Source organism: Mercenaria mercenaria, chromosome 12, assembly GCF_021730395.1.
Source record: "Mercenaria mercenaria strain notata chromosome 12, MADL_Memer_1, whole genome shotgun sequence".
Lineage (NCBI taxonomy): Eukaryota > Metazoa > Mollusca > Bivalvia > Venerida > Veneridae > Mercenaria > Mercenaria mercenaria.
The window spans coordinates 16,123,904-16,151,213 of NC_069372.1; the positions used below are offsets into that span (position 1 = coordinate 16,123,904).

Sequence of the window (27,310 nt, forward strand, 5' to 3'; positions counted from 1 at the left end):
AAATATCGTTCTTCTCACCTGTAGGTGGAGAGTTTATGTTGTTCTTAATTCTGTAAAATCAGTGACAAAAATTTGCTTACGTCATGTAAAATGTTACACAATTGCTATGCTGAAATTACAAGATTTTGGATATTGCATAAACTTGAATAATGCTTTATGACATAATGTATATGTTTTGTATCTTGTAAATCTAATAAAGCTTTATGGTATACGTTTTATATCTTGTAAAACTTTAATTACCAATCAAATTATTATATTGACAGCGTTTAAGCAAGCAGGTTGAAGTACTTGTAGACGAAAGAGTTGCCACGGAGATGCAGACAGAGCAGATGATGGGTAAGATAAATGAAATGAGCTCAGAAGCAAAACAAATTGAAGATGGACTTCATCAACTGCAGCTTGAAGAATTACAGGTAAGATACTTGGTCTGTGTTCACCAAATACAGAAAAACCCGCCCGCTTAGCTCAGTAGGTAGAGCGTCGGTCTACGGATCGCGGGGTCGTGAGTTCGATCCTCGGGCGGGGCGTATGTTCTCCGTGACTATTTGATAAACGACATTTGTGTCTAAAATCATTAGTCCTCCACCTCTGATTCATGTGGGGAAGTTGGCAGTTACTTGGGAGAAACAGGTTTGTACTGGTACAGAATCCAGGAACACTGGTTAGGTTAACTGCCCGCCGTTACATGACTGAAATACTGTTGAAAAACGGCGTTAAACCCAAAACAAACAAACAAACAAACCAAATACAGATGGGAAAATTAAAGTATAAATTAATGAAATGTATTTATCAACTATAGGTGGAAGAATTATGGGTAAATATTAGGCCTGTATTCATGGAGTACAGACGGAAGAATTACAGGTAAAATACTCAGCCTGTATTTATTGTCAGTTACATGTTAGGGAATTACAGATGAATTACAGGTAAAATACTCAGCCTGTATTTATTGTCAGTTACATGTTAGGGAATTACAGGTAAAATACTCAGCCTGTATTTATTGTCAATTACATGTTAGGGAATTACAGATGAAATACTGAACAAGTGTTCTTCAACATAGGAGAGCAGAAACGAAAACTCTTAACTAAATGTGGAAGGTTTTATTTTATTCTGTTTTTGTTTATAAAGATTAAACTGGATAAATGAATTCTTGCATTTTTATTAGGGTATACCTGACTGAATGGGGATAAATTCATATCCATTATAATTATCATTTATCCATGAATTGAGAAAAACGTCAAAAATTTGAGTGGTTATGGGTTGAATTTCTGTTGGCTTCTAGGATGTGATAGCCCAGCTGGAAGAAGAGAAGGCAGCATTAGTTAGGAAACTGTCGGGACGAGACAAACAGATAACATCTTACAGGGAACAGCTGGAGACCAGTCAACAACATGCATCCAAGCTACAGTTTAGACTGGACAAGGTGAGACAACTGTACTAGATATGCCTCAGGTTTTATATTCATGAATGAAAATAGAGTTCACATTAAAATGATAGGTTTTCCATGGCTGTCATTAATGTAATAAAAATTTATAAGAATCATTGATCCAGAAAATTCATACCCATTTGTAACAGATTTTGTTGAAACTTGCCTGTAAGTGCACATGCACTTTTTATATGCCCAAAGGGATGTATTATGTTCTATGTCCATCCGTCCATAGCAATTTCATGTCTGCTCTGTAACTCTTGAACCCCTTCAAGGATTTCAAAGAAACTTGGCACAAATGTGTACCACATCGAGACGACATGCAGAGGGTATGATGTCTTATGGCTCGCTTTAAAGTCAAGGTCACACTTGGGGGTCAAAGGTCATATGACTTTGTATCATGTCCGCTCTGTAACTCTTGAACTGCTTGAAGGATTTTAAAGAAACTTGGCACAAATGTTCACCACATCGAGACAGAGTGCATGTTTTGGATGGCTTGCTTCAAGGTCAAGGTCACACTTAGGTGTCAAAGGTCATTCCTTCTGTCGTATATTGCTCCGCATTGCAGTGCTCTTGTTAATCAGTATTTTATTTAAACACTTTGCTAAAACAACCATTAATGTTTTGATAGGTAAAAAATTAGGTGTATTGCTGAACATTTCTAGCAGAAATTATTTCTAAATATAAGTTATTGTTATTTCTTAAAAACAGGAGAGACGTAAGTCACGGGATGACCAGAAGCGAGATCTGGCACTGTTAGAGACGAGGGAAGATACATGGAAGATCCAGGTTGAAGATAAAAATTCAGAAATAACAGACCTCAACAAGAGAATTGTGGTAAAATGAGTCACATAGATCATTAACCCTTAGCCTGCTGGTGGCAAGTGATTCTGCCTTTGCGACCAGTGCAGATCAAGATCAGCCAGCACATCCGTGCAGTCTGATCATGGTCTGCACTGTTCGCTATTCAGTTAGTAAATTTTCAGTATACACCCCTTCGAATAATAAATGGTACTGTCCAAATTGAATGATGGACCAGTCAATTTTAGAAATTTAGCAGGCTAAAGGTTAATGTTTTTTCGAAGAACATTGTTGGAGAAACTGTATTGGTATTATTTCTATAAGACAAATGTCAGAAGTTACAGGTCATTCAACTGTATTTTTGTGTCAGGTAATAGTCTGTTATTTAAAGGAAAAAGTTGAATTCTAGATTAATTTATGACTATTGCTTAACTACAGTATCTGATAATGGTATAAATAGAAGGTAGACAATAGTTAAAAAAAATACTTTAGCAAAATATTTTATGAATCCAGCAAGAATGGCATTTGACATACATGTACACATAAACAGTTGTTGTTTTTTGTGACTTTTAATGTAAAACAGTGATAAATGCATTTTCTTATAAAATTTTCTATGTTTAACATTTTCTGATTTTCATGAAAACATCAAAACAGTCACCTGTGTACACCTCAGCATGGCATCATCTTAATGTAATGAGTAATCTGCATAAAAATACTTGTTTGTGTGTATTTTCTGTGATATTTGATATGAGTGTTTTATTTCCTATCTGTAGGAACTAGAAGAATTACTGGAGGCTTACGAGACACAGGAGAGAGAATATATGGAGAGAGAACAAGAATTGAGAGAAAAACTGAAGCACAGAGATAGTGATAGAAAAGATGTGGTAAGAATATGAGTTATATCCGCTAGTAATATCACAAACCTGCTGCTTTCAGTATAATGTGGCTTTAGCTCATTTACTTTGGTCTAAAAATAGAAAGCATGAAGCGCTACGTGACTGAGTGGTCAATATCGGTGACCTTGAAACTTTTTCACCAGTCTTCTGTAAAACAGAGGTCAAATTCCATCATGTAGTAAAGCCATCTATCTGGCATGCAATAGGTTAACTATTATACATGGGTGCCACTGATCAAGTTTAACCCTGGTAATATGTCGCTTGTAAATGAAAAAATGTGATCAGTAATTCCATATGTTCACAGAAATGAAGCTGAAAAAATGATGATGGTGTAAATTTTTGAGGTTTTAGTTATGATATTGTATGATGATGTTTTTACCAAGTACTATGAAATCATTAATATTCGTGGGGGACTAATTTTCGTGGTTGAGTCAATCCACGAAATTTAATCCCAAGGAACAAGTAAAATTCCCATTCATTTTATGTTCAGAAGTTGAAATCCACGAATTTATATCACCACGAAATTGCCCTTTTGGCCAAAACCACGAAATTATATGATTTTACAGTAAACACCATTTATTGACAACATTTTTACACAGTACACATATTTACATGTGGATATTTCATCTACATCTTTGACACACTAATTAATTTATCATGGTGAAATGTCAGTAAAAATAGGCAGGTAAAATTCAAAGAATAACTCTTTATTTTGCACAGATTTGCAGAAAAACAGGTATTCATGTATGTAAAATTCTGTCCAAAAATTGTTTGATGAAAATTGCAAGAAAGTTCATATTGTGCAAGATGAAATTTCTTAAACTAGGAAAGAATTGAGAGTGCACAAAAAAATGTGAAATTCTAGCCCAGGGCACATGTCCATGATGAAAATGTCCATAGAGGCACCTGGAGTATTCTTCCAGTATAAAAGCTGTTGATGAAACCTTAAAAGCAGAAAAACTAGAATTTCAAGTAGGGACATCATAACTCTGTATATTTTCAGGATATTCGTGTTATGGTACATACATCACCATCACCAAAGAAAGACAGGAGATTCTCAGAGAAAATAAGGGTACGTTTATATCATGTTTGTCTTTCCTTTGATTAAAATCTTACATGCAACCAGATCGCCCCAAAGCTGAACTACTTTCATCGTTTGTCTGCCTGTTTAGTCCAGTAGGGATAGTGCAGACTTACAGATTGCCGAGTCATGACTTCAATCTTTGGGCGAGGCATATGTTCGCCGTGATGACTGATGAAAGACGTGTCTAAAATCATGTCCTCCACCTCTGCTTCATGCTAAAGACAACTTTAGTCTTTACTGGAAGTGTATTGTAGCTATTTTTCTGAATCTGGTTAAATGTTGAATTTTGAAAACACTTTGCCTCATTTTAATATGTTTTAAAAGAAAAAAAAATAGCAAGATATGAGATTTTATTGATAAATTCTTAGAAAAATATTCTTTCCCTGAATTAAAGAAAGAAAAAAAATTTCAGTTTTTTGTATTGAATATTAAAATTGTCAGATTTAAAATTTCTGTTTGACAGGAACTAGAAGATAAGATTGAACAACAAGAAAGAGAGAAGACAAACTTAGAGAGGAAAGAAGAGGATTTAAAAGAAACTGTAGAGGTATAGGCAAAAACATTTCTACTGAATTTTCTAGATAAACCAGTTAAAATTTAGATTAGAATATTTTTACCTTATAACAATTGTAAAAAAATGCCTCCATGAGCTTAACATACACATTTTCTAGCAAAAAAAAACAACATTTGGGTCTTGAGAGAATGATTTTTGTTTCCTTTTATGTGTTTATTATTAAATTTTATGTTCTCTTTGTTTTGTTTGGTTTAACGTGACACCGACACAATTATAGGTTATATGGCAAATTTCGAACTTTGATGGTGGAGGAAGACCCCCTTGGTAGAACCACCAACCTTCTTTAAGCCAGCTGGATGGCTTCCTCACATGAAGAATTCAACGCCTTGAGTGAGGCTCGAACCCACATCGGTGAAGGGCAAGTGAATCAAATTCAGCGACCTTAACCACTCAACCATGGAGTCCTCTTTATATATTTATACTATATATATATATGTTTCTGTGAACATTGGCATGGAAATTGTATGTTTCATTCATGAAAATACTCTGCCCAAATTTTTGTTTTGTAATTGATTTAGTTATAATTATATATGTCATATACACCATTGTAAGAAAAGGAGGTTGTGTTTGTAGAAACTGAGGAATGAATTGGAAGCTAAGGCAGAGAAAGCCAAGTTAACATCTGAGATGAAAGAATCCATTGCAAACCAAGTGCACATGTACCAGGAAGAAGTTACACAGCAAAAGGAAGTTATAAAGGTGAGTTTTGTCTTACATTTTCTATGTCAACTCCATATTCATTAAGAGAATGCCAGTCTCTCTATGTATTTCATGAGAGAACATCTGTCTTCCTCCATATTAAATAAGAGAATGTACGTCAGTAAAATCTATACATCCCTTGTGTTACATTTGTTAAAACCTTTTTGAAAATAAGTTAATTTTGATTCGTCCTGTCCACAACTTTGTTGGCACAGGATAGATTTAATTTCTCACTCTTCGATAATTTTCATGTTTTTGCAACAGAAATTGTGCACACACTTAGAAATTACTTAAAAATTTGAATAAAGTATTTGTTGACTAGTGTGAGACAAGCAGTGTGCGATAAGTTTATCTTACATTGGTATTTAATTCGGTATACACTTGTCTGATCCTCAAGAAACATCAATCTGTTTGTGCTTCAGGAGTTGAAAGAGAATGTGAGGCTGTGTCTGTCACAGAATGAGGAGGATAAATCGAGTAGAAATCACAGGCTGGAACAACAAGTCAAGGTTTGTTTAATTTGTAACCAGAGCATTTCATACAATTTGTCAGTCAGATTTTCAAATTAAAAATATTTTGGATAAAGCAGATTTAAAGATTTAGTAGGAATGCATAATGTTGCGCAATTGTTTTAATTTTTAGTTGAATTATTTCACACAAATTATTTTTTAAGTTCAGGTCATTTGTAGCATTTTTAGTTAAAGTTTTTTAACAACATTGTAATTTTTATGATACTTCGCCATTGTTGCATTTTTGTAGCATATTCATGTAATCTGTTTTCATTGAGTTAGATGTCCACTAAAACCCTGTCAGATTTAACTCTTCTTTTTTTTCTGGATTTTTTTTATATTTTCCATGATATTTGACCTTGTTCATGTATAACTGTGTATGTTTGCGCTAGGAATTGGAAGAGCAGATAGACATTTATCGTGATGACAAGAAACGTCTGATGTCAGAGGTCACTAAGTACAAACAGGAGAGCAATGATAAACAGTTCAAGGTCACTGAGCTGGAAAGGGTATGTCATCCAGTGTCATATAGCCTACATTTATGTGGAAACCTGTTACAGTAACAGAAAGAGACTGCTATGAACTTATTACCTATAGCAGTGAAATCTTTCCTTACAGTCTATTTTAAGTCCGCCTGCTTAGCTAAATAGGGTGAGTGCAGATCTATGGATTGCGGGGTGGTGAGTTCAAAATCAAAGGCAAGGTAAAAAAAAGTTGTCTAAAATCTCTTATTTATGTGAGGAAGTTGGCTGTTACTTGCAGAGAACAGTTAAGTACTGGTACAGAATCCAGAAACACTGGTTAGGTTAACTGCCCACTATTTCATATTTAAAAACGTTAAAAATGTTGAAAAACGGCACTAACCCCAAAACAAACAAACAAATTACTTTATTTCAGTCTGTTAAGATGTTATTTCCTGTATAATTGTTAGCATTTTAAAAAATTCTGGTGAGGATTTTCCATATTCAACTTTTCCATTTAATGTATTGTCAATCCAAAGATACTCTTTCTTGTGCATTTTTAGACTAACTCGAGACTGTCGTGTAAAATAGAAAGATTGGAACGACAGCTAGAGAGTGCCAGAGAGAAGGAAATAGACCTCCGGTTAAAGAGAAATGAGCTGTCAGATATCAGGTAGAGTTAACATAGTGAAAGCTGATATGTCTGTTTTGATTCCTTAACATTTTTAGAAAAGTAATAGCCCATTTAATACTGAAAACATGCAATATACTGCTGTTTACAAGTTCAAACCAAGGCATTGGCAGAGTCCCTTTTAGTATTTGGAAGCTAAGGAAGTGAGTCAGATGAATTTGAACCTTTCTTCAGAGTTGAGCTTGAATAATTTACATGTACCTGAAATAAGTTTGTAAATGGGTAATAGTTTAATTGTTAGAAAGACCAGATATCAGTCAGTAAAATCAGCAAACAATTTAACAAAGTTTTCCTTCAAATGTAAAAAGTCCATCAACATTTATATTTCTGTAAAGTCATGATTCTAAGAACATTTGTGATCGTGGGTTATCTAAATAACTGGATATTTACTTTCCCTAACCATACATGTATAGTGTATCAATACTCTATATTTCTCCTGGTTTGTTTAGGGTCACGCCTAATTTAGTTTTGTATGAATTTCACAGGATTAAGCTAGCGGAGGAAAGGGTGGCAGATATTGAAAAGGAGAAAATAACGCTTGAAGAAAAACTGAAATTACTTACGGTTGAGCTGAATGACCTTAGAGAAAAACAGACAGACTTGGATGTGAAAGCTCAGTCTACAAACAGTAAAATAATGACAGAAAATCTAGATTTGAAATTCAAATTGGATGATGTAAATAGGTGTGTAGAAAAGTTGGAGAAACAAATAACAAAATGTGAGAGAAACATTGCTGATTTAGAAGAGGATATTGCTAACAAAAACAAAGAACTAGCAACTTTTAAAACAGTTAAACTTGAAAAATCTGAGCTAGAGAGGAAAGTTTCAGATTTTGAATTTGAATTGAAGCAAAAGGACAGTAAATTAAAGAAAAGTGCAGAAAAAGATCTGCAGATATCAAAGTTGGAGAGGGAGAAAGAAAATTTGAATACAAAATTGAAAAGTTTGGAAAAAGAATTGGTGGAGGTAAAGAGTAAAGAGGCATCTGGTAGAAGAGGGTCGAAATTAGAAAACACAGAAGATCTAAGACAAGAGAAGAATTATTTAGAGACGCGTGTTTCTACACTACAAAGACAGCTTGACACAGCTGATAAGAAAGTCACAGAACTAGAGCAGAAACTTGGTGATGCTTCACTAGCTAAAGACAAAATACAAGGTATATTATACTGATATGATAAAATGTCCAGTTTCTATGTATGTTCTCAAGTTCTAGTGTTTACAGGTATTAGTGAAACATATTTACAAAAATATGGCAAAAATGGGACATATACTGCAATGTCATTTATTTTACCATGTCAAAATTTAAAGGCCTCCATGGATTAGTGGTTAAAGTCGCTGACTTTGAATTACTTGCTCCTCACATGAAACTGCGTTTGAAGTGTAAAATTTTTCATGTGAGGAAGCCATCCAGCTGGCTTATGGGAGGTTGGTGGTTCTGCCTAGGTGCTCGCCCATGTATTAAACTAATGACTTGAGGAGCACCTTGGCTTTCACCTTCTTCAAAACAACTGTTGCGTCATTGTCACCCAAAGCCCAACAGTAAAAAAGGTCAAAATTTAATGTGTTTACTACATTTATATTGATCTGAGATATTTAGAATTTTGTACTGTTTTTGTGTATTTCTTTTGAAATGCATTGTATGTTGGTAAACAGTTTATGTCTGCATCATTTTATGAAATGCTCTATGAATTAGTTAAGTGAACAGCTATTATTTGCAGGTTTGGAGTCTGATGTTAAAAGGTTACGGCAAGAGAAGATAGCAGTACAAGAGGAGCTACGTAATGAGAAATTAGAAAGTGAGAGGAAACTGAAAGCTCAGACAAACCAGAGGAGAGATATACAGGAGGCAGAGAACAAGTTAGAGAAGGTAAGTAGCAAGCAGAGAACAAGTTAGAGAAGGTAAATAGCAAGCAGAGAACAAAGAGAAGGTAAATAGCAAGCAGAGAACAAGTTAGAGAAGGTAAGTAGCAAGCAGAGAACAAGTTAGAGAAGGTAAGTAGCAAGCAGAGAACAAGTTAGAGAAGGTAAATAGCAAGCAGAGAACAAGTTAGAGAAGGTAAGTAGCAAGCAGAGAACAAGTTAGAGAAGGTAAGTAGCAAGCAGAGAACAAGTTAGAGAAGGTAAATAGCAAGCAGAGAACAAGTTAGAGAAGGTAAGTAGCAAGCAGAGAACAAGATAGAGAAGGTAAATAGCAAGCAGAGAACAAGATAGAGAAGGTAAGTAGCAAGAATATAGAGCTTGCGCCTGTCCAGAGTACTGTATGAAAAATAAAACCACTTGTTTTGAGTCTTTTTTTCCAGTGGTCAAAATTCAAAGCATTTTTCACTGATTGGTAAAAGGTGCATTTTCAACAGCCATTGAAATCAAATATTTTGCAGTCATTCAGATGACTTACAGAAGGTCGGTTGTTTTACCTAGGTATCTGCTCGTGATGAAATAATGCCCAGAGGGACACCTGGGGTCTTCCTCCACCATCAAAGCTGGAAAGTCGTCGTATGACATATAATTGTGTCGGTGCAACGAACAAAAGAAAACAGACATTTTGCTTCATCTTTCTAGACTAGCTTTTTATTTTAATGTTGAGTACTGTGCAACATTAAACATGATAACAAGCTGAATAATATGTCCAAGATACAGTTTTTTTGTGCAATAATCATGATAATCATATTTTTGTACCCCCCGACAACAAAGTTGTAAGGGGGGGTCATACTGGTTTCAGGTTGTCTGTCTGTCTGTCCGTCTGGCCGTCTGTCCGTAGACGCATCTCTCCTTATCCCCTTGACAGAATTTAATGAAACTTCACAACAAGTGATCAGTACCCAAAAGTAGTTGTGCATGGGGCATGTTAGGTTTTTAGAAAAAAAAATTGCAGAGTTATGGACTTTGTTTTTTTGTTACTATACTATATACATAGACACAAACTTATCGCACCATCCCCTCCTCATCCCCTTGACACAATTTAATGAAACTTCACACAAGTGATAAGTACCAACAGTAGTTGTGCAGGGGCATGTTGGTTCTTTTAGAAAAAAAATTTGCAGAGTTATGGGACTTGTTTTTTGTTACTATACTATATACATAGACACAATCTTGTGCGCACCATCTCTCCTCATCCCCTTGACACAATTTTAATGAAACTTTACACAAGTGATCAGTAAAAAACAGTAGTTGTGGGATGGGGCTGTTTGGTTCTTTCAGAAAAAAATTGCGAGTTATGGGACTTTGTTTTTTTTGTACTATACTATATATAGACACAATCTTGTGCGCACCATCTCTCCTCATCCCCCTTTACACAATTTAATGAAACTTCACACAAGTGATCAGTAACAACAGTAGTTGTGCAAAGGGGGATGTTAGGTTCTTTCAGCAACAAAATTGCAGAGTTATGGGACTTCGTTTCTTGTTAACATACTATGTACATACAGTCTGCATATGCAATCTTGTGCGTGCCTAATCTACCAAACGCTTGCACACAATTTAATGAAACTTCACACAAGTGATCAGTACCAACCCTAGTTGTGCATGGTGCATGTTAATTTTTTAGATAAATAGTCTGCAAGTTATGGGATTTTGTTTTTTTTTACTATATGTATACATACAGTCTATATACATTTCAGTTCCACATTTAAATTTTGCAATCTTGTGTGCGTCAAATTGCAATGTACTGTGTCAGTGCATGCGGGGGGTACATTCATCACCTTTAGTGATAGCTCTAGTTATGTTTGGCTGTATGGTGGTATTTCAGGAACGTGATAAACATGACTCATTACTGGGAGAATTAAGAAAAGAGTTAACAGAATCCAATCTAGCATTGAGTGAGGCCCGGTCATTGCTGTCTGCCACACAGAGACAGGAAAAACAGACACGAGAATTCCTTGAGGGTGAAATAAGAGAACTTAAACAAAGGATATATAGTCTTGAGGTAAACTATAGTTATCCGTTTTTAGCTCGACTATTCGAAGAATAGTCTAGCTATTCTACTCACCCTGGCGTCGGCGTCGGCGTCGGCGTCGGCGTCGGCGTCGGCGTCGGCGTCACACCTTGGTTAAGTTTTTGCATGCAAGTACATACAGCTATCATGTAAAGGCATATAGCTTTGAAAACTTATTTTTCTTTTTCTAGGTCATTACCAACCTCACGGGTCAAGTTCCATAACTCTAACATGTATTTTTGAGCAAATTATGCCCCTTTTGGACTTAGAAAATTCTGGGTTAAAGTTTTACATGCAAGTTACTATCTCCAAAACTAATGCAGAATTAAATTGAAACTTCACATGTGTCTTCGGGTTATAAAACTAGTTGATGCACCACGTCCCCTAACTCTGACCTTTATTTTGGCCAATTTTGCCCCCTTTTGGATTAGAAAATTCTGGTTAAAGTTTTGCGTGAAGTACATACAGCTATTACTAAAGGTATATAGATTTGAAAATTATTTTTTCTTTTTCTAGATCAATTTTCCTACCTCACTGGGTCAAAGTCCATAACTCTGACATGTATTTTGGGCAAATTAGCCCCCTTTTGGGGCTTAGAAAATCCTGGTTAAGTTTTACATGCAAGTTACTTTCTCCAAAACTACTACAGATATTAAATTGAAAATTCACATGTGTCTTGGGGTTATAAAACTAGTTGATAGAATCAAGTCCTAACTTGACATGTATTTTTGGGGAAATTATGCCCCCTTTTGGACTTAGAAATCCTGGTTAAAGTTTTGCGTGCATATAGCTTTGAAACTTATTTATTCTTTTTCTAGGTCAATAACCAACCTCTCTGTTTCAAGTTCCATAACTTTAACATGTATTTTGAGCAAATTATGCCCCCTTTTGGACTTAGAAAATTCTGATCAAAGTTTTACATGCAAGTTACTATCCCAAACTAATGCAGATATTGAATTGAAACTTACATGTTTCTTTGGGGTTATAAAACTAGTTGATAGCATCAAGTCCCATAACTCTGAATATGCATTTTGGTCAAATTATGTCCCCTTTCGAACTTAAACTCTTTTGATATTTTAACATTTTGGGTAATAATTTCCTGCTTCTGTGACAATATTTCAAATAGTCGAGCTTGGCTGTCTTACGGACAGCTCTTGTTTTAATTCGCTTCACTATTACTTCCAGTCACACATATTTCTGACAACCATCTTCATTAGTAAAACCCATACTTGTCGACATGCAAGGTTGTATTTATCTGATTTCATTCAAACTTGTTCATGACATATAACTTAACTGTATATTGATTTCACCCAATTAAGGTCAGGAAAGTCAGTTGTTGTAGTAGAAAGCTTATAGTTTGTCAAAGTTCAATTTGTCAAAACTTTGCTAGAAGCTTTATATGGATATAGACTAGCTTTTCTGTGATAGAAGCTTCTGCATTGTAAAGTTAGCTAAATATGAAATGAATATGTAACACGATACAAAGCAGTTGTATATCACGATTGAAATATTACAGAAAGAGAAAGGGCTGCATGAAGATAAATTGGAAGATGAGAGGAAACTATCACTTAAGGTAGATATTCCTTTCATTATTTCTTATTTTTATTCAGTAAAATATTTATATATGTCTGAGTCCATTTTTGTCATACTGAGCAGTCAGGGGTGTAACTGTTTCAAGTTATTGCAGTTTATAAGTTTATAACCCATTGGAGTTATTGCTTATACTCCCATAACTTGTTTCAGTTATCATAAAATATTACAAAGCCCTCCTGTGCCAATTCCTCATTTTGAATGAGACTAATGCAATTACATCCTGAATCCTTGAACTTTTATCTTTCCAGCTATGAAGTAAAAAAATATACGCAAGGCTGATAAAGTTTTACGCAAAAGTTTTAAAGCTATAAAACCCTTAACATCCCATTATGCTTATCAGGTCATGATCAGACTAAAAGAGAATTTGATTAACCACAGTTTGCTACTAATTTCACTTTAAAGGTCACTTTGTGAGCACAGCAAAAAGACTTTTTTTGAATAACTTACCTGAGTTAACTATATTTTATAACTAATACAGGTTATAAAATGCTTGAAAAAGTAACTGAAATAGGTTACATAACTTAAAACAGTTACACCCCTGACTGCTGAGTGTATTTCTAAATACTTGTTCTCTCTGTTTATGTTCTTCCACACCACTACAAGAATATTTTTATGAGACTTCTCACCATTTCAAATGATGTATGATCCGGTAAAGCTTTCTGAAACAATGACAGAAGTGAAAATAATGTAAAAACTAGACATTTGATTTATAGATTTAGCTTGACTATTTGAATATTTTTAAATACAAGACTTCTCTTGACACTGTTCTAAAAACATTGAATTTACCTTTCTATAATTCCAGGAACAGGAAGATTTTCAGAGCTTGAAATCACAGAATGAAAGTCTTCTCAAAAAGTGCAAGGTGAGTCTCATTATTAGTATTAATAGAAAGTAGGACCTCCATTGATGAGTGGTTACACTGACTTCAAATCACTTGCCCCTCATTGCTCTGTGTATCAGACTGAGACCTCACTTGGGGTGTAGAATTCTGTCATGTGAGGTAGCAGTCTAGCTGGCTTACGGAAGGTCCATGGTCTTACCCAGGTGTCTGCTCGGGTCTGAAATAATGCTGGAAGGAATACCTGGGTTCTTCCTGCACAATCAACAGCTGTAAAGTTACATGACCTGTAATTGTGTTGGTGTGACATTAAACACAACAGAAAAAGTAATAGACACCATATAGAGTATGTTGCTGTATTATAGTTAGATCATTGTAATACTGTGTTTGTAACAACTTTAGACTCTTAGGTTTCATATGGGAAACATTTTTCAAGAACGATTTTACCTGATTAAGAGATGAAAATAAAGAAGTTAAACAGCTACTTCTCGGCTGTTGATCAAGACTTTCAAATTAAGTTACAACGAGGAGTTTCAAAGTTTTCAAAGAATGATACTTTTAAAGAAAAGTTTCATGATGTTGTATGAAATAAGTTTTGTATTTGTTGAATGATGCCAATATTTCAGGATTTGGAGGAGAAGGCATCAAGCAGTCAGAGAGAAGTAACAGCCAATCTGATGGCAAAGAAATTGTTGAAGGACAGTTTGACGCAGAAAGAACATGACTTACAGGTCGAATCACAGGTAAAATCAGCAATATCCTTGATATATTTAAGGTGCCAACTCACTCAGGGCGTAGAATTCTTCATGAGATGAGGCCATCTAGCTGGCTTATGGAAGGTCAGTGGTTCTATCCAGGTGCACGCCCATGATGAAATAATGCACAAAGGGGCACCTGAGGTATTCCTCCACCATTAAAGCTTAGCTGGAAAATCTCCATATTACCTATAATTGTGTTGGTGCAATGTTAAACCCAAGAAAAACAATATATTCAAGGTGCCAACAGATTTTGGAAATGAAAAAAATAAAACATTTGCATAACTAGGGAATTAGAGACGGTCCATGTTGTTAAAATGTCATAAAGTTGCATATTGAATGCATATAAATGCCAACGATAACAAAGGGAAAAAAATCTATAAAGTTCTTCTATGTGCAGCTTAATTTATGAATTTGAAGAAGTTAAAAGTATCATGTGTTAATATGTACTTGCTTACATAACATGTCTATATTTTATACATAAATTATTTTGTTTGTTGCAGAAAGTTGAGAAGTTACGTGGAATTTGCAGTGAACTTGAAGCTCAGATTAAGGACCTGGAGGCAATACAGTCAGAGAACGATAGTCGAGAAGCAGAATGGAATAAAATGAGACTTACATATGAGAAAGCTTTGGAAGAGAGGGAAAATGACCTTGATGGGGCCAACCAGAGGTTAAATGTGCTCAAACAATTTAGGTGAGTCATCTTTATTATTTGGTGTATTATCTCCTTTTTCAACACATACACATCTTGATACTCTATACCCATTGTGTTCAAATTTAATCATCACAACAGACCGTAATATTAACACAATGGGTATAGAGTATCGAGATGTATATGTGTTGAAAATTTCAAGGTGATGCTTTTTGTAGTAAAAATATATGCAGTCATATGTGTGTTGCGTTTTCATATCCCGTCAGTGTACTTAACAACAAATGACAGAAGTTATGCTCTTATCATATGACTTACTGCACATGCTGTTACATGTCCATCAGATTTACTTGTTATCGGTACTTGAAATATATATATTTAACTTTAGTTTACTTATTTCTTTGTTCTATATAGTATACATGTATGTTAAATATTCAGGGCCAATCTTAAAAATATCTGTTTCCCCATTTGTAACCCATGCCATTAGATTCTGGGTAGGCAGGTAGCATGGATAAATGAGCCGTGCCATGAGAAAACCAACATAGTGGGTTTGCAACCAGCATGGATCCAGACCAGCCTGCACATCCGCGCAGTCTGTTCAGGATCCATGCTGTTCGCTATTAGTTTCTCTAATTCCATTAGGCTTTGAAAGCGAACAGCATGGATCCTGACCAGACTGCGCGGATGCGCAGGCTGGTCTGGATCCATGCTGGTCGCAAACCCACTATGTTGGTTTTCTCATGGCACGGCTCAAATGTTTTGTGCACATTTTTTGCCAATACACTTTCAAATAATGTACATATATAATGTCATGAATGAAATCAGTTTTTGTCTCCTGCATATTTATAATACTACCACTTTTTCAGCCATAAACAGATGTATTATACATCTGTAATCTGTATAATCAGATTGATTTGAAAGTAACAAAACTGAAGTAATGCTATTCTTTCAGAATTAGAATCATTCTTTCAGAATTAGAATTACACAACCTAAAATGTCATAGCGTTAGACGGCATAGTGGCGCGCTGGAAAAGAAATCAACAGAAATCAGGCATATATTTGATATCTTCAAGGACATAAATAATAATCCTTGAAAACATGTTAGAATCAAAATAATATAGCTCAAACAGTGATTTGTTCATGAATAAAATCATTGTTTGTCATTTAGATGCATATTATTATATCACTCGGGCTGTGCCCTCGTAATTTAATTCCTTCGCATCTAAACTCCAAACAATGATTTTATTCAATGACAAATCACTGTTTGGGATATATTATTTCTTAAACAATTTTTGTGGGTAGATAGCGGAAGGGTAAGCAAACAATATTTTAATTTAGACGCAGTTTAATATGTTTCATGAAAATCTGGATTAACTAGATTATACCTATAGTATTCTAAATCACCGTTATACTCAACAAAATAATTTGCATTGAAATATGACTGAAAAATTGTTGAAAAAGACGTTAAACCCGAACACACAAACAGTTGTATAAATTACAGACAAAACTCTCAGGAGGCCGCCCAGACAGTAAAGCAACAGTTACAGACAGCCAAGGACAAACACAAGTCTGACCTTGATGTCCTTAACAGACAGTTATCTCAGATACGCAAAGATACACAGAGAAATAATACCAGGGTAACTTTTTTAACAATATCTCAGATACGCAAAAGATACACAGAGAAATAATACAAGGGTAACTTTTCTCAATATCTCAGATACGCAAAGATACACGAAAAATAATACCAGGGTAACTTTTCTCAATATCTCTACTGTACTAGCTTGAACATTATGGAGGCCGTTTATAAGGAACTATTGCCGTTGGACTGATAAGCATATTTGTCATTAACTGCCTAGGCTAGGAAATCTTAACAAATTTGCATGCAAACTGTCTAATATCATGTTACCTACCAATTCATCTTCATGTTCCACTAACACTGTGATATAAGCGATGTTTGTTGTAAGTTACCGTAGGCTAGCAGATCTAACACATGATTGAATTGAAATCTGCAAACCCACCAGAATCTGTACTTTAAAAACCATTGTATACTGCCCTCAAATTTGTTTAAATACATTCCATGTGCAATTGTTTCTGCATGTGATAGTGGACATTTAACAAGATGAATTGGCAGGTGAAAATTTGTTTGTAAGCAGGCAAAGAAAAAACAGAAATCAACCAGTATTCCATTAAAAATATTTTAAATAAATCTTTCTTATGTGATTTTGAGCTGTTGCATTTGGTATTCCATTTAATATTGTCCTGAGTTAATTGAAGGTCACATCGTTTTTTTCCTTGTACAAATATGATTTACTGATCTGTTTGTAACATATTGCAGATGTCAGATTTAGAGTCTCAGAATTCCAAGTTACAGATGATTGTAGAACAACAGAAAACTGTCATGGAGAATGATGCTACGGAAAAGAGAAGGCTGAAGGAAGAAGTGAGTTTTTACTCAATTAATGACCACTGCCCAGTATTTACAATGAAATTTGGTTTGTAAGAGGAAATACATTGTAGTATCAATTTAACCTTTAGCCTGCTAACAGCAAGTGATTTTGCCTTTGTGACCAGTGTAGACCAAGATCAGCCTGCACATCTGTGCAGGCTGATCATGGTCTGCACTGTTCGCTATTCAGTCAGTAAATTTTCAGTGAACACCCCTTTGAATAATCAGTGGTACGGCTCAAATTGAATGATGGACCAGACGCAAATAACTCGTGATTTAAGTCATCTTACATGAATTTCAAACTGGCTCATCTAAAAATTCAGGCTATCTCAAAGACATTTTCAAATCCCATCCTGAAAATATATGCTGTAAAATCATTTAATTTCGTGGGCATGAAATTTCGTGGTTTTGGTCAAAACAGCAATTTCATGGGAATATGAATTCGTGGATTTCAACTTTTGAACATAAAATTAATGGGAATTTTACTTGTTCGTTGGGATTAAATTTCATGGATTGACTCAACCACGAAATCCACGAAAATTAGTCCCCCACGAATATTAATGATTTCACAGTACACAAAATATCATTTTAAGTCAAATTTTGGTTATCTCAAGGTAAAACACCCAATCCCTTGGAATTGGAGATACCAGGTTTCAACTGTATATATACAAACATTGCATGATTGGATCAGATGTCAGTCCTTCTGCTGTCTTTTATGTACTATAGTCCTGATTTTTTTCTGCTGTAGATTAGCAAAGTGCTTACGGAAAATCAGGAGACAAAGACAAAGAGCATTAAACTTCGTCAGAATCTCGAAGAGGCAGTTGATAAACTGGAGATTATATTTGGAGAAAAGATAGATCTAGAAAACTTCACAGAGACTTTACAGGTGAATATGAATAACATGTACCATATTCTTTTCTGCACCAGAGCTTGTTCCATTTTTAGCTCACATGTCACAAAGTGACAAGGTGAGCTTTTGTGATCACGCAGCGTCCGTCTGTGCGTGCGTGCGTCCGTCCGTAAACTTTTGCTTGTGACCACTCTAGAGGTCACATTTTTCATGGGATCTTTATGAAAGTTGGTCAGAAGTTCATCTTTATGATATCTAGGTCAAGTGCGAAACTGGGTCATGTGCGGTCCAAAACTAGGTCAGTAGGTATAAAAATAGAAAATCCTTCTGACCTCCCTAGAGGCCATATTTTTCATGGGATCTTCATAAAAATTGGTCAGAATGTTCACCTTGATGATATCTAAGTCAAGTTCGAAACTTGGTCACGTGCGGTCCAAAACTAGGTCAGTAGGTCAAATAATAGAAAAACCTTGTGACCTCTCTAGGGGCCATATTTTTCATGGGATCTGCATGAAAATTGGTCAGAATGTTCATCTTAATGATATCTAGGTCAAGTTCGAAACTGGGTCATGTGCAGTCAAAAACTAGGTCAGTAGGTCAGATAATAGAAAAACCTTGTGACCTCTCTAGAGACCATATTTTTCATGGGATCTGTATGAAAGTTGGTCTGAATGTTCATCTTGATCATATCTAGGTCAAATTCGAAACTGGGTCAACTGCGTTCAAAAACTAGGTCACTAGATCTAAACATAGAAAAACCTTTTGACCTCTCTAGAGGCCATATTTTTCAATGGATCTTCATGAAAATTGGTGAGAATGTTCACCTTGATGATATCTAGGTCAGTTTCAAAACTGGGTCACATGCCTTCAAAAACTAGGTCATTAGGTCAAATAATAGAAAAACCTTGTGACCTCTCTAGAAGCCATATTTTTCAATGGATCTTCATGAAAATTGGTCAGAATTTTTATCTTGATGATATCTAGGTCAAGTTCAAAACTAGGTCACATGAGCTCAAAAACTAGGTCACTATGTCAAATAATAGAAAAAACGACGTCATACTGAGTTCATGTGGGGACAGGTGAGCCATTCAGGACCATCATGGTCCTCTTGTTAGCTCACCTGAGCAAGTGAGTTATTGTGATTGCTCGATGTCCGTTGTCTGTCTGTCAACATTTAGCTTGTGTATGCGATAGAGGCTGTATTTTTCAACTGATCTTCATGAAATTTGTCAGAATGATTACCTTGATGAAGTCTTGGCCAATTTTGAAAATGGGTCACCGCGGGTCAAAAACTAGGTCACTAGGTCAAAACAAAGAAAAACCTTGTGTATGCGATAGAGGCTGTTTTTTTTCAATTGATCTTCATGAATTTTGGTCAGAATGATTACCTTGATAAAATCTAGGCCAAATTCGAAAATGGGTCAACTGGGGTCAAAAACTAGGTCACTAGGTCAAATCAAAGAAAAACCTTGTGTATGCGATAGAGGCTGTATTTTCAATTGATCTTCATGAATTTTGGTCAGAATAATTGCCTTGATAAAATCTAGGTCAAGTTCGAATATGGGTCATCTGGGTTCAAAAACTAGGTCACTAGGTCAAATCAAAGAAAAACCTTGTGTATGCAATAGGGGCTACATTTTACACTGGATATTCATAAAATTTACGCAGAATGATTGCCTTGGTAAAATCTAGGTCAGGTTAGAATATGGGTCATCTGTGATCAAAAATTAGGTCACTAGGTCAAATCAAAGAAAAACATTTTGTATGCGATAGAGACTGTATTTTTCAATTGATCTTCAAGAAATTTGGCCAGAATGATAGTCTTGATGAAATGAAGGTCAAGTTTGAATATGGGTCATCTGGGTTAAAAAACTAGGTCACTAGGACAAATCAAAGAAAAACGTTTTGTTTGCGATAGAGACTGTATTTTTCAATTGAGGTTCATGAAATTTGGTCAGAATGATTGCCTTGATCAAATCTAGGCCAAATTCGAATGTAGGTCATCTTGGCTCAAAGACTAGGTCACTAGGTCAAATTGAATTTTAATGAAAATTGTTCCATACCTCATGTTTTTATTTCGATGTAAATGAGATGTGGAACCAAAATTTGTTGTCCTGTTTGGCACCATATAACCTATACTGTGTTGGTGTGCCTTTAAACCCAAATAAATAAATAAATAATGAAAATTGGTCAGAATATTTGTTTCCATGAAATTACTAGGTCAAACATGTTTACACTGTTATGGTGTGTTTCTCAGGTGAGCGACCTAGGGCCATCTTGGCCCTCTTGTTTTCATACAGTAATGGTAGTATGCTTAGAAAAACTCCCTATTTTTTTATTCTTCGTTTTGTAACTTACGATCGTCAAAACTTTGTTTGTATTAAAGTGTGTATTAGTGTTGATAGAAAGATTTTACTGGAAAAGTTCTTTTTAACTTCAAATGTTCAGATTTTTTGGGGAGGGAGTTGGGAATTGTTTTGTTTTTTTAAGAGTGTTACTGTATTTCAAGGAAACTGTTTACAGTTCAGCAATGTTATACAAGAATTACAAGACAAAACTTATCATACAGGGCCCATTTGTTCAATACTTTAACAGGCGATTAAGCTAACAGTCGATTAACTTAAATAGTTATATTTTGACATTTTAGAAAAGTTAGAAAAAGAAATGTATGAGTTAATGATTATGAACAATAAAACGTCTTTACAGTAAAACTATAACATTGTGCTAGTGTTTCCCACCAAGACTAGCATTTTGAATTAAAATTTAGCAGGCAGTTAGTTTAACAGCCCGTTAAAGTTTCGAACAACTGGGCCTTGGAGTATGAATTATTTAAATTAAAGCTTGATTTATCTTGCTGTTATAAAGTGTTGTATAAATTTTGTTTTCTTCCCAATACATACAGGGTCTACATTTCTTGGAGAAGTACAGGTTTGAGAGTACAATAGACCAGCAGATGAAACTGATTGACTACCTACAGGATCTCTGGCAGGATAGTGTTCACAAGAAGAAGAAGGTACTGTATCAACTTAAGCAGCTATTTGTTCTGTTTACGCATTAAACCGGAAAAGGAGGCTGATGCAAACTATGACGCAAAACATATCTTCTATTGAAGAGCATTTCTTTTTAAGGTTTCAGAACACTAAATGTTTTACCATCAACTTCACTACCGAACTTCGTAAATTGATTTAAATTGGATTATCAGATATAAAATTTGGATAATCGCTATTACTTTCATAGTAGGTCATTGCGTATGGGCAATGAATTTTGCTTGAATTGTTCCACTGTCTCCTTACAAAAAGGCTGTTTAATACTGAAGTAAGAAAACAAAGTGACCATGTTTTACATGATTGATTGCTAAAAAGAACTAACACATCCGCCTATCTCATAAATAGGTACTTTCAGCATTGACTGTTTAATCAAAAATGTCAAGCACTATTTTAAATGAGGAAGTAATCTGTTAAAATCCTGAGCCTAGAAAACTATCAGAATAACAGGACACCATCAGCTTGTTCATTGCTGCTTGAAATGAATGGAATTAGGGCCCATATTAATGAACATTTAAAAGTCTGAAACTTAAAGACCTGAAAACTGCAAATATTCAATCTGCCATAACTTTGTTTATAGCTAATTTAAACTGATGAAATTTTGTTGAGCTGTTTGTAACTGCAGAATGTACATTAAAATTTGAAGTTTCATTTTAACAAATAATCAAGGCATTCAAGTGGTTTGTCACCTGATTTATCACTGTTCAGAGTTCAATTGGGCAGGAATTAAACCATGAGGGGGTTAAATATCTTAGCATCTGATCAGTAAACTGGTAAATTAGACGACAGACCACAAAAAGACCTTGATTGTTTTCATTCTTACATGGTCATTGAAATATTTTGATGAAAAATTGCTTAGCTTCATTTATCCGAGAAATAATGAAACGGACGTCATGCGGCAATTTGACGTCATAATGCTCTCTTACCACTCCATGCATCAACCGTTGTTTATCGCAGAATATACAGAGCTTGACTTTCTTCTTTATTTAACTGGCAATCAAATTGAGCCATGATAGAATATTAACTCAACAGTGACCAACCAAAAAGAATATCTAGCCTTTTGAAATCTGAGTTCAAGACCTTAAACTTTGATGAGTACAGGCCCAGTATACAGGTTAATTGATATGTATAATGACTTAATGTAGATTCTTGTGCTAAAAGGTGCCTGTCAGATTTTGGTTTTGTCACAAGATTTGTTTAAAACTTGACAAATATTGTTTGCAGTATTTGCAAAGAAGCAAAACTCACTAAAATATCTGTCAATAGTTCTTCAATAATTTTCATGCTATTGATTTTTGAAGACGCCAGTGAAGGATGGGAGTTTCAGGGTAAGATATGAAACATAACTGGAGACAGACAAATTCACAAAAACCCTCCTGCATTTTGTTTTAAATTTTGAACTTGAACAATTAACTTCAGGGATTTGGCCTTGTTTTGTAAAATTCTGCAGGAGAGGTTTTTTGTAATACACAGATATATAGAATATTATTACAGCGGTGTTGGGAAACTTGAATATGGATTGATATACATGGACATGATATTTTGTGTGATGGTAAATAAATATATCTCCTATATATTTTATCATGATGGTATAAACTGGGATAAACAAGATTAAGACTAGAAAAAATGATAATAATAAAATACATGTATGTATATTTTATCTAACAAGGGTCCTTGTCCACTGGCAGTAGAAAGCGGTCCCTTTCTGTCCTAAAATATCTATTTTCATTTAGTGAAGAAAGCAAGAAGTTTTTTTAGGAAAGAACTGTAATACTTGGCTTTTAGCCCTTACCACTCTGGACACGATTGATCCCTTCTTTGCAACCAGTGTAGGTCATGATCAGCCTGCACATCCATGCAGTCTGATCATGATCTGCACTGTTCGCTATTCAGTCACTATCTTTTTGGTAAGCTTCCCTTTTAACAGGTAATGGTACTGTCCAAATTGGAAAATGGACAAGTTCATTATAGAAATTTAGCAGGGTAAGGGTTTATAGGGAAAGGGATCAATATAGTATTCAGTAAGTGTGGACTTGGGCCCAGAAGTATATACCACATGTAACCGGCAATCATCCTTTCATGTATATCAGTTTTCCTCTGTATATTCGCTTTATGTGTGTGTGCAAACTGATTCGTATTAAATTTAGCATTAAGTTACAAGTTCATGTTTGTAGAGAACTTGTGTTAAAATGTTCATTGGAACCATCAGCCATGAAGTTTTTATTTGGTATTGTCTACTGTAAACGCACATATTTTCGCGGGGTCAAAATTTTGCGAATTTGAGATTTTGAGTTTGTTTGAGAGGTTTAATATTCGCGAAATTGTAAAAATGGTATCCTGCTTGAATTAAAATTATACCAATGGTGAATATTTACCCGAGGATTAATTTTCACGAGTTGTAGGGCCTCGCAAATATAGCGAAAATTAAACCCTTGCGAAAATTTCTGCTTTTACAGTATCTTCTGGCATATGTCACAAAATTTTAATCACTTTCATCTGGATGATATGACAGTAGTTATGAACAGACTATTTTTAACAGGATTATTTTACTACATTTTAGCCCTGTTACTGAATTACCTGCCCTTGTGGCAAGTTAAAATTATCTCTTATAATATTCAGAGTATTGTTATTAATTAATAATTTTTTCTAACTTTAAAACCCATACATGACTTTAACACATGTCAAAATTTCAGAATTAGAGGATTTAGTCACATTTTAGTGCAGATAAAAGCTCTTGAAAAATGTTTAATTCTACGCCTGTGTTACAGGGAGGAAAGTTTTTTGGGAAGGGTAAAGAAGGAATGGCCAACCTGCCAATCATGGGAGATATGCAGGGGGCACTAGATCAGGAGTGTAAGAAGAACAAACAACTACAGGAACAACTAGATAGACTGAGGGGTGAAAACTTTGCTCAAGCAAATGAATGTAAGTTCTTAACTTTTCAGACTTTTTACATGTTTTCTTTGACATTCCATTGAAAATAAAACAGGAAAATATACCAAGCTACTTGTTCATCTGAAATACTTTATTAGCTCTATTTACAACACTTGACAAGGGGCAAACACCTCTACCATATAACCTGTGTTTACAATACCTTCAAGCGACAACACCTGTATAACACTTCTTTATATCACCTTTCAAGGGGTGAACACCTCTCTTTAGTATAAAGTCTGTTTACAACACTTCTGAGGGGCAAATACCTCTACAGTATGAATTCTGTTGACAACACCCGGTATAACCTCTGTTTACAATATCTGTAAGGGTCATTCTCCTCTCTTTAGTATAAGTTCTGTTTACAACACCTCAGAGGGGCAACTCCTCTCTACAGTGTATAGAAAGACTGTGATTATATTAGGAAAGGTCAAGCATAATGTCAGTAAGCTGCTCTTACTATTATCTTTAACAGTTTATTTTTTGTAAACTAATTTACCATCTAGTGCTCAAGGTGAAGGGAGCTCTCAGAGAGAAGATGGTATCAGAGCCAGCAAGTATGACTCCAACCATCAAGGCCGCGGTGCAGGTGCTCATACAGTCCCCTTCCAGTCAGAGCAACCCAGCCAACTCCCTGCTCACCCCTTGTGTGAAGAAGAAAACCACCCACTTGCTGGCCCCACCTGCCCCCACCCCTAAGAGGATGCACCACAAGATACCACACAGATTTGTGAATGGTCTGAATACCAGGGCAACAAAATGCAGTGTGTGTCTCGGTAGTGTACCCTTCGTAAAACAGGCTGCCAAATGTCAAGGTTAGTAAATATTGTTGTGAAGTGTGCAAGTCTATATGATATCTTGACTATACCATGGAAATAAGCAATATTTTGATATAGCTACATGGTAGTTGAAACAAAAAATGAATTATTGAAAGTATTTATGATTTTTTTTTCATTAAGGCAGATAGAGATGATATTACTGTGAGTTAAGGGATGTGATTCTTCCTCTTTTCAGCTGATGTTCTCTTTTTTTTTAACAGAAAAGTTTGGAAAAAAAAGTTTCCAGATTTGGCAAGAGAAGTGCAAAAATTGTAATATTGTTGAAAGGTGTAGCGGGTATCCTCTTATTTCCTCGTTTTGGGTCAATGGGCAGTCCCATCCCTGATTAAGTTATGAACACAAATAGGATATTTATTTTCGTGCTTAAGGTAAATCCCAATGAACAAATAAGATTTCCATTCATCTTGTACTCTAAACATGAAGTCCACAAATTCTTATCCCCATGATGTAGCTGTTTTGACCAAAACCGTTAAAGATCGTGCCCATGAAAGGTAATGCTTTTACAGTATGACACAAATAGTGGCTGACACCTATATCTTTCAATCCTTGGATCATTATGTAGATATCAAAAATACTGCATACTGGTACTATTTTTGAAAGCTTTTCTTTAAATAAGGAATATATTTTCAGAATGTTCCATGGTCTGTCACCCAAAGTGTGTTGCCTCGGTACAGGAAACGTGTGGTCTTCCTACAGAGTATATACGTCATTTTACATCTATCATGGACAAGGGATCACCTATGCCGAAAGATGGCATACTTTCACCTGCTATTGACGATGAGGAAGATGATGCTGATATATTTAGAATGAAAGGATGGCTTAAAGTTCCTAAGAAGTGAGTGTTTGTCTTGTAAAATGGGAAAAATTGGAAGGTTGTAAGGTAAAATCATACAAGCTGCTGAAATGAACTATCGATGACTCAGAAAACTATGTTCCCTCAAGTATTTCACATGGTGCCCATTTTTTTCCTGTATTTTCTATATTTTGATCTTGCAAAACCCTGAATAACTCGGGTAATTTTGCAAGCAGTGTTTTGCTCTATCATATTTCTGATGTATAAATATTCTTCTTGTAAACAAATGTTTGTATATATGTTGAAATAAAAAAATTTTGGTTCCACATCTTTTCTTGTGCTTTTTATGTTAATTATAATTGAGCAATTTTATCATTGTCACAGGAACAGTAAACAGCCAGGCTGGGAGCGTCGTTGGTGCAAGATGGAGGGGAATATATTGTTAATGTTTAACACAGACTACGATGCCAACCCAGTAGATACGTTTGATATCAATCCACCAGAGACCGATGTTACCATACATAGTGCTATCAGTGCTGCAGAACTACCAAGCACGGCTTCTACAGACTTGCCGTACGCTTTCAGGCTTGAACATGAACCGCTGACCACTTGCTGGCCAGGAAGGTATTTTGAAATTGTACAGAATCTGAAAAATTTTAACTTGTGAAGAAATATAAAACAATAAAATACTAAAAATTGGAAGTAAATTTGTGGTCATCAAACTTTTAGAATGTCATTGATTAAAACAGAATATTTAGACATATGTAGTAGTTTAAATGTTGAGGGCAAATAACGCTGATTATTTGATTTATATTTGTCTCTTCAAGTTTGTGAAAACTGTGAAGCTGATTAGTTGAACTGTTGCGTTTACCTTTGACATTATACATTGTAAATTCATTAATTATATTTTTTTCTATTACCTGACTGCTAGTTAACTAAAATGTTCATATTTCAGGGTGTTGTATCTGATGGCGTCACGGTTCACAGAAAAACAAAGATGGGTGGCATGTCTAGAGGGAGCCATAAGGAATCTGCAGAAAGATGATAGTGTCCATAGAAGAGTTAGTCATTTACTTGTTTCTATAAATTCAGTGCTGACGGCTTCGTATATTTTCAGTTTAGTTTGCGCATTTGATTTATACATGTATGTAATTGTATAAGAAGAATCATATAGTCTCTTGTTAATGGTTGCTTTATATGGGCCATCTCTTGGTTAACCAAATGGGACCGTTTCGTCTAGCATCAATACCGCTTACAAGAATTAATTAATACTAATACAGATGTAACCTGTGACCATTCCTCATCTTCAAACATCACCTGACCTCAGTTTGACCTTGACCTCATTTTGGACTTGGGTTGCTTTATATGGGCCATCTCTTGGTTAACCAAATGGGACCGTTTCGTCTAGCATCAATACCGCTTACAAGAATAAATTAATACTAATACAGATGTAACCTGTGACCATTCCTCATCTTCAAACATCACCTGACCTCGGTT

General features: G+C 35.2%; 1 protein-coding gene across 1 annotated transcript in view; it reads left to right on the forward strand.

Annotated features, from left to right (window-relative positions):
- The window catches only part of LOC123535413 (citron Rho-interacting kinase-like), a 55,798-nt gene that overhangs the window by 12,418 nt on the left and 16,070 nt on the right, over window positions 1-27,310 (forward strand). The window contains exons 10-35 of the mRNA XM_053519283.1: window positions 264-413; window positions 1,280-1,420; window positions 2,135-2,260; window positions 2,998-3,108; window positions 4,124-4,192; window positions 4,668-4,751; window positions 5,352-5,477; window positions 5,900-5,986; window positions 6,379-6,495; window positions 7,011-7,120; window positions 7,624-8,294; window positions 8,857-9,005; window positions 10,884-11,060; window positions 12,586-12,642; window positions 13,465-13,524; window positions 14,127-14,243; window positions 14,759-14,952; window positions 16,409-16,544; window positions 17,243-17,347; window positions 18,102-18,242; window positions 21,109-21,219; window positions 24,019-24,175; window positions 24,688-24,996; window positions 25,651-25,855; window positions 26,198-26,437; window positions 26,769-26,874. Of these exons, the coding sequence (XP_053375258.1) occupies window positions 264-413; window positions 1,280-1,420; window positions 2,135-2,260; window positions 2,998-3,108; window positions 4,124-4,192; window positions 4,668-4,751; window positions 5,352-5,477; window positions 5,900-5,986; window positions 6,379-6,495; window positions 7,011-7,120; window positions 7,624-8,294; window positions 8,857-9,005; window positions 10,884-11,060; window positions 12,586-12,642; window positions 13,465-13,524; window positions 14,127-14,243; window positions 14,759-14,952; window positions 16,409-16,544; window positions 17,243-17,347; window positions 18,102-18,242; window positions 21,109-21,219; window positions 24,019-24,175; window positions 24,688-24,996; window positions 25,651-25,855; window positions 26,198-26,437; window positions 26,769-26,874 (4,056 nt within the window). The remainder of the gene's footprint in view (window positions 1-263; window positions 414-1,279; window positions 1,421-2,134; window positions 2,261-2,997; window positions 3,109-4,123; window positions 4,193-4,667; window positions 4,752-5,351; window positions 5,478-5,899; window positions 5,987-6,378; window positions 6,496-7,010; window positions 7,121-7,623; window positions 8,295-8,856; window positions 9,006-10,883; window positions 11,061-12,585; window positions 12,643-13,464; window positions 13,525-14,126; window positions 14,244-14,758; window positions 14,953-16,408; window positions 16,545-17,242; window positions 17,348-18,101; window positions 18,243-21,108; window positions 21,220-24,018; window positions 24,176-24,687; window positions 24,997-25,650; window positions 25,856-26,197; window positions 26,438-26,768; window positions 26,875-27,310) is intronic.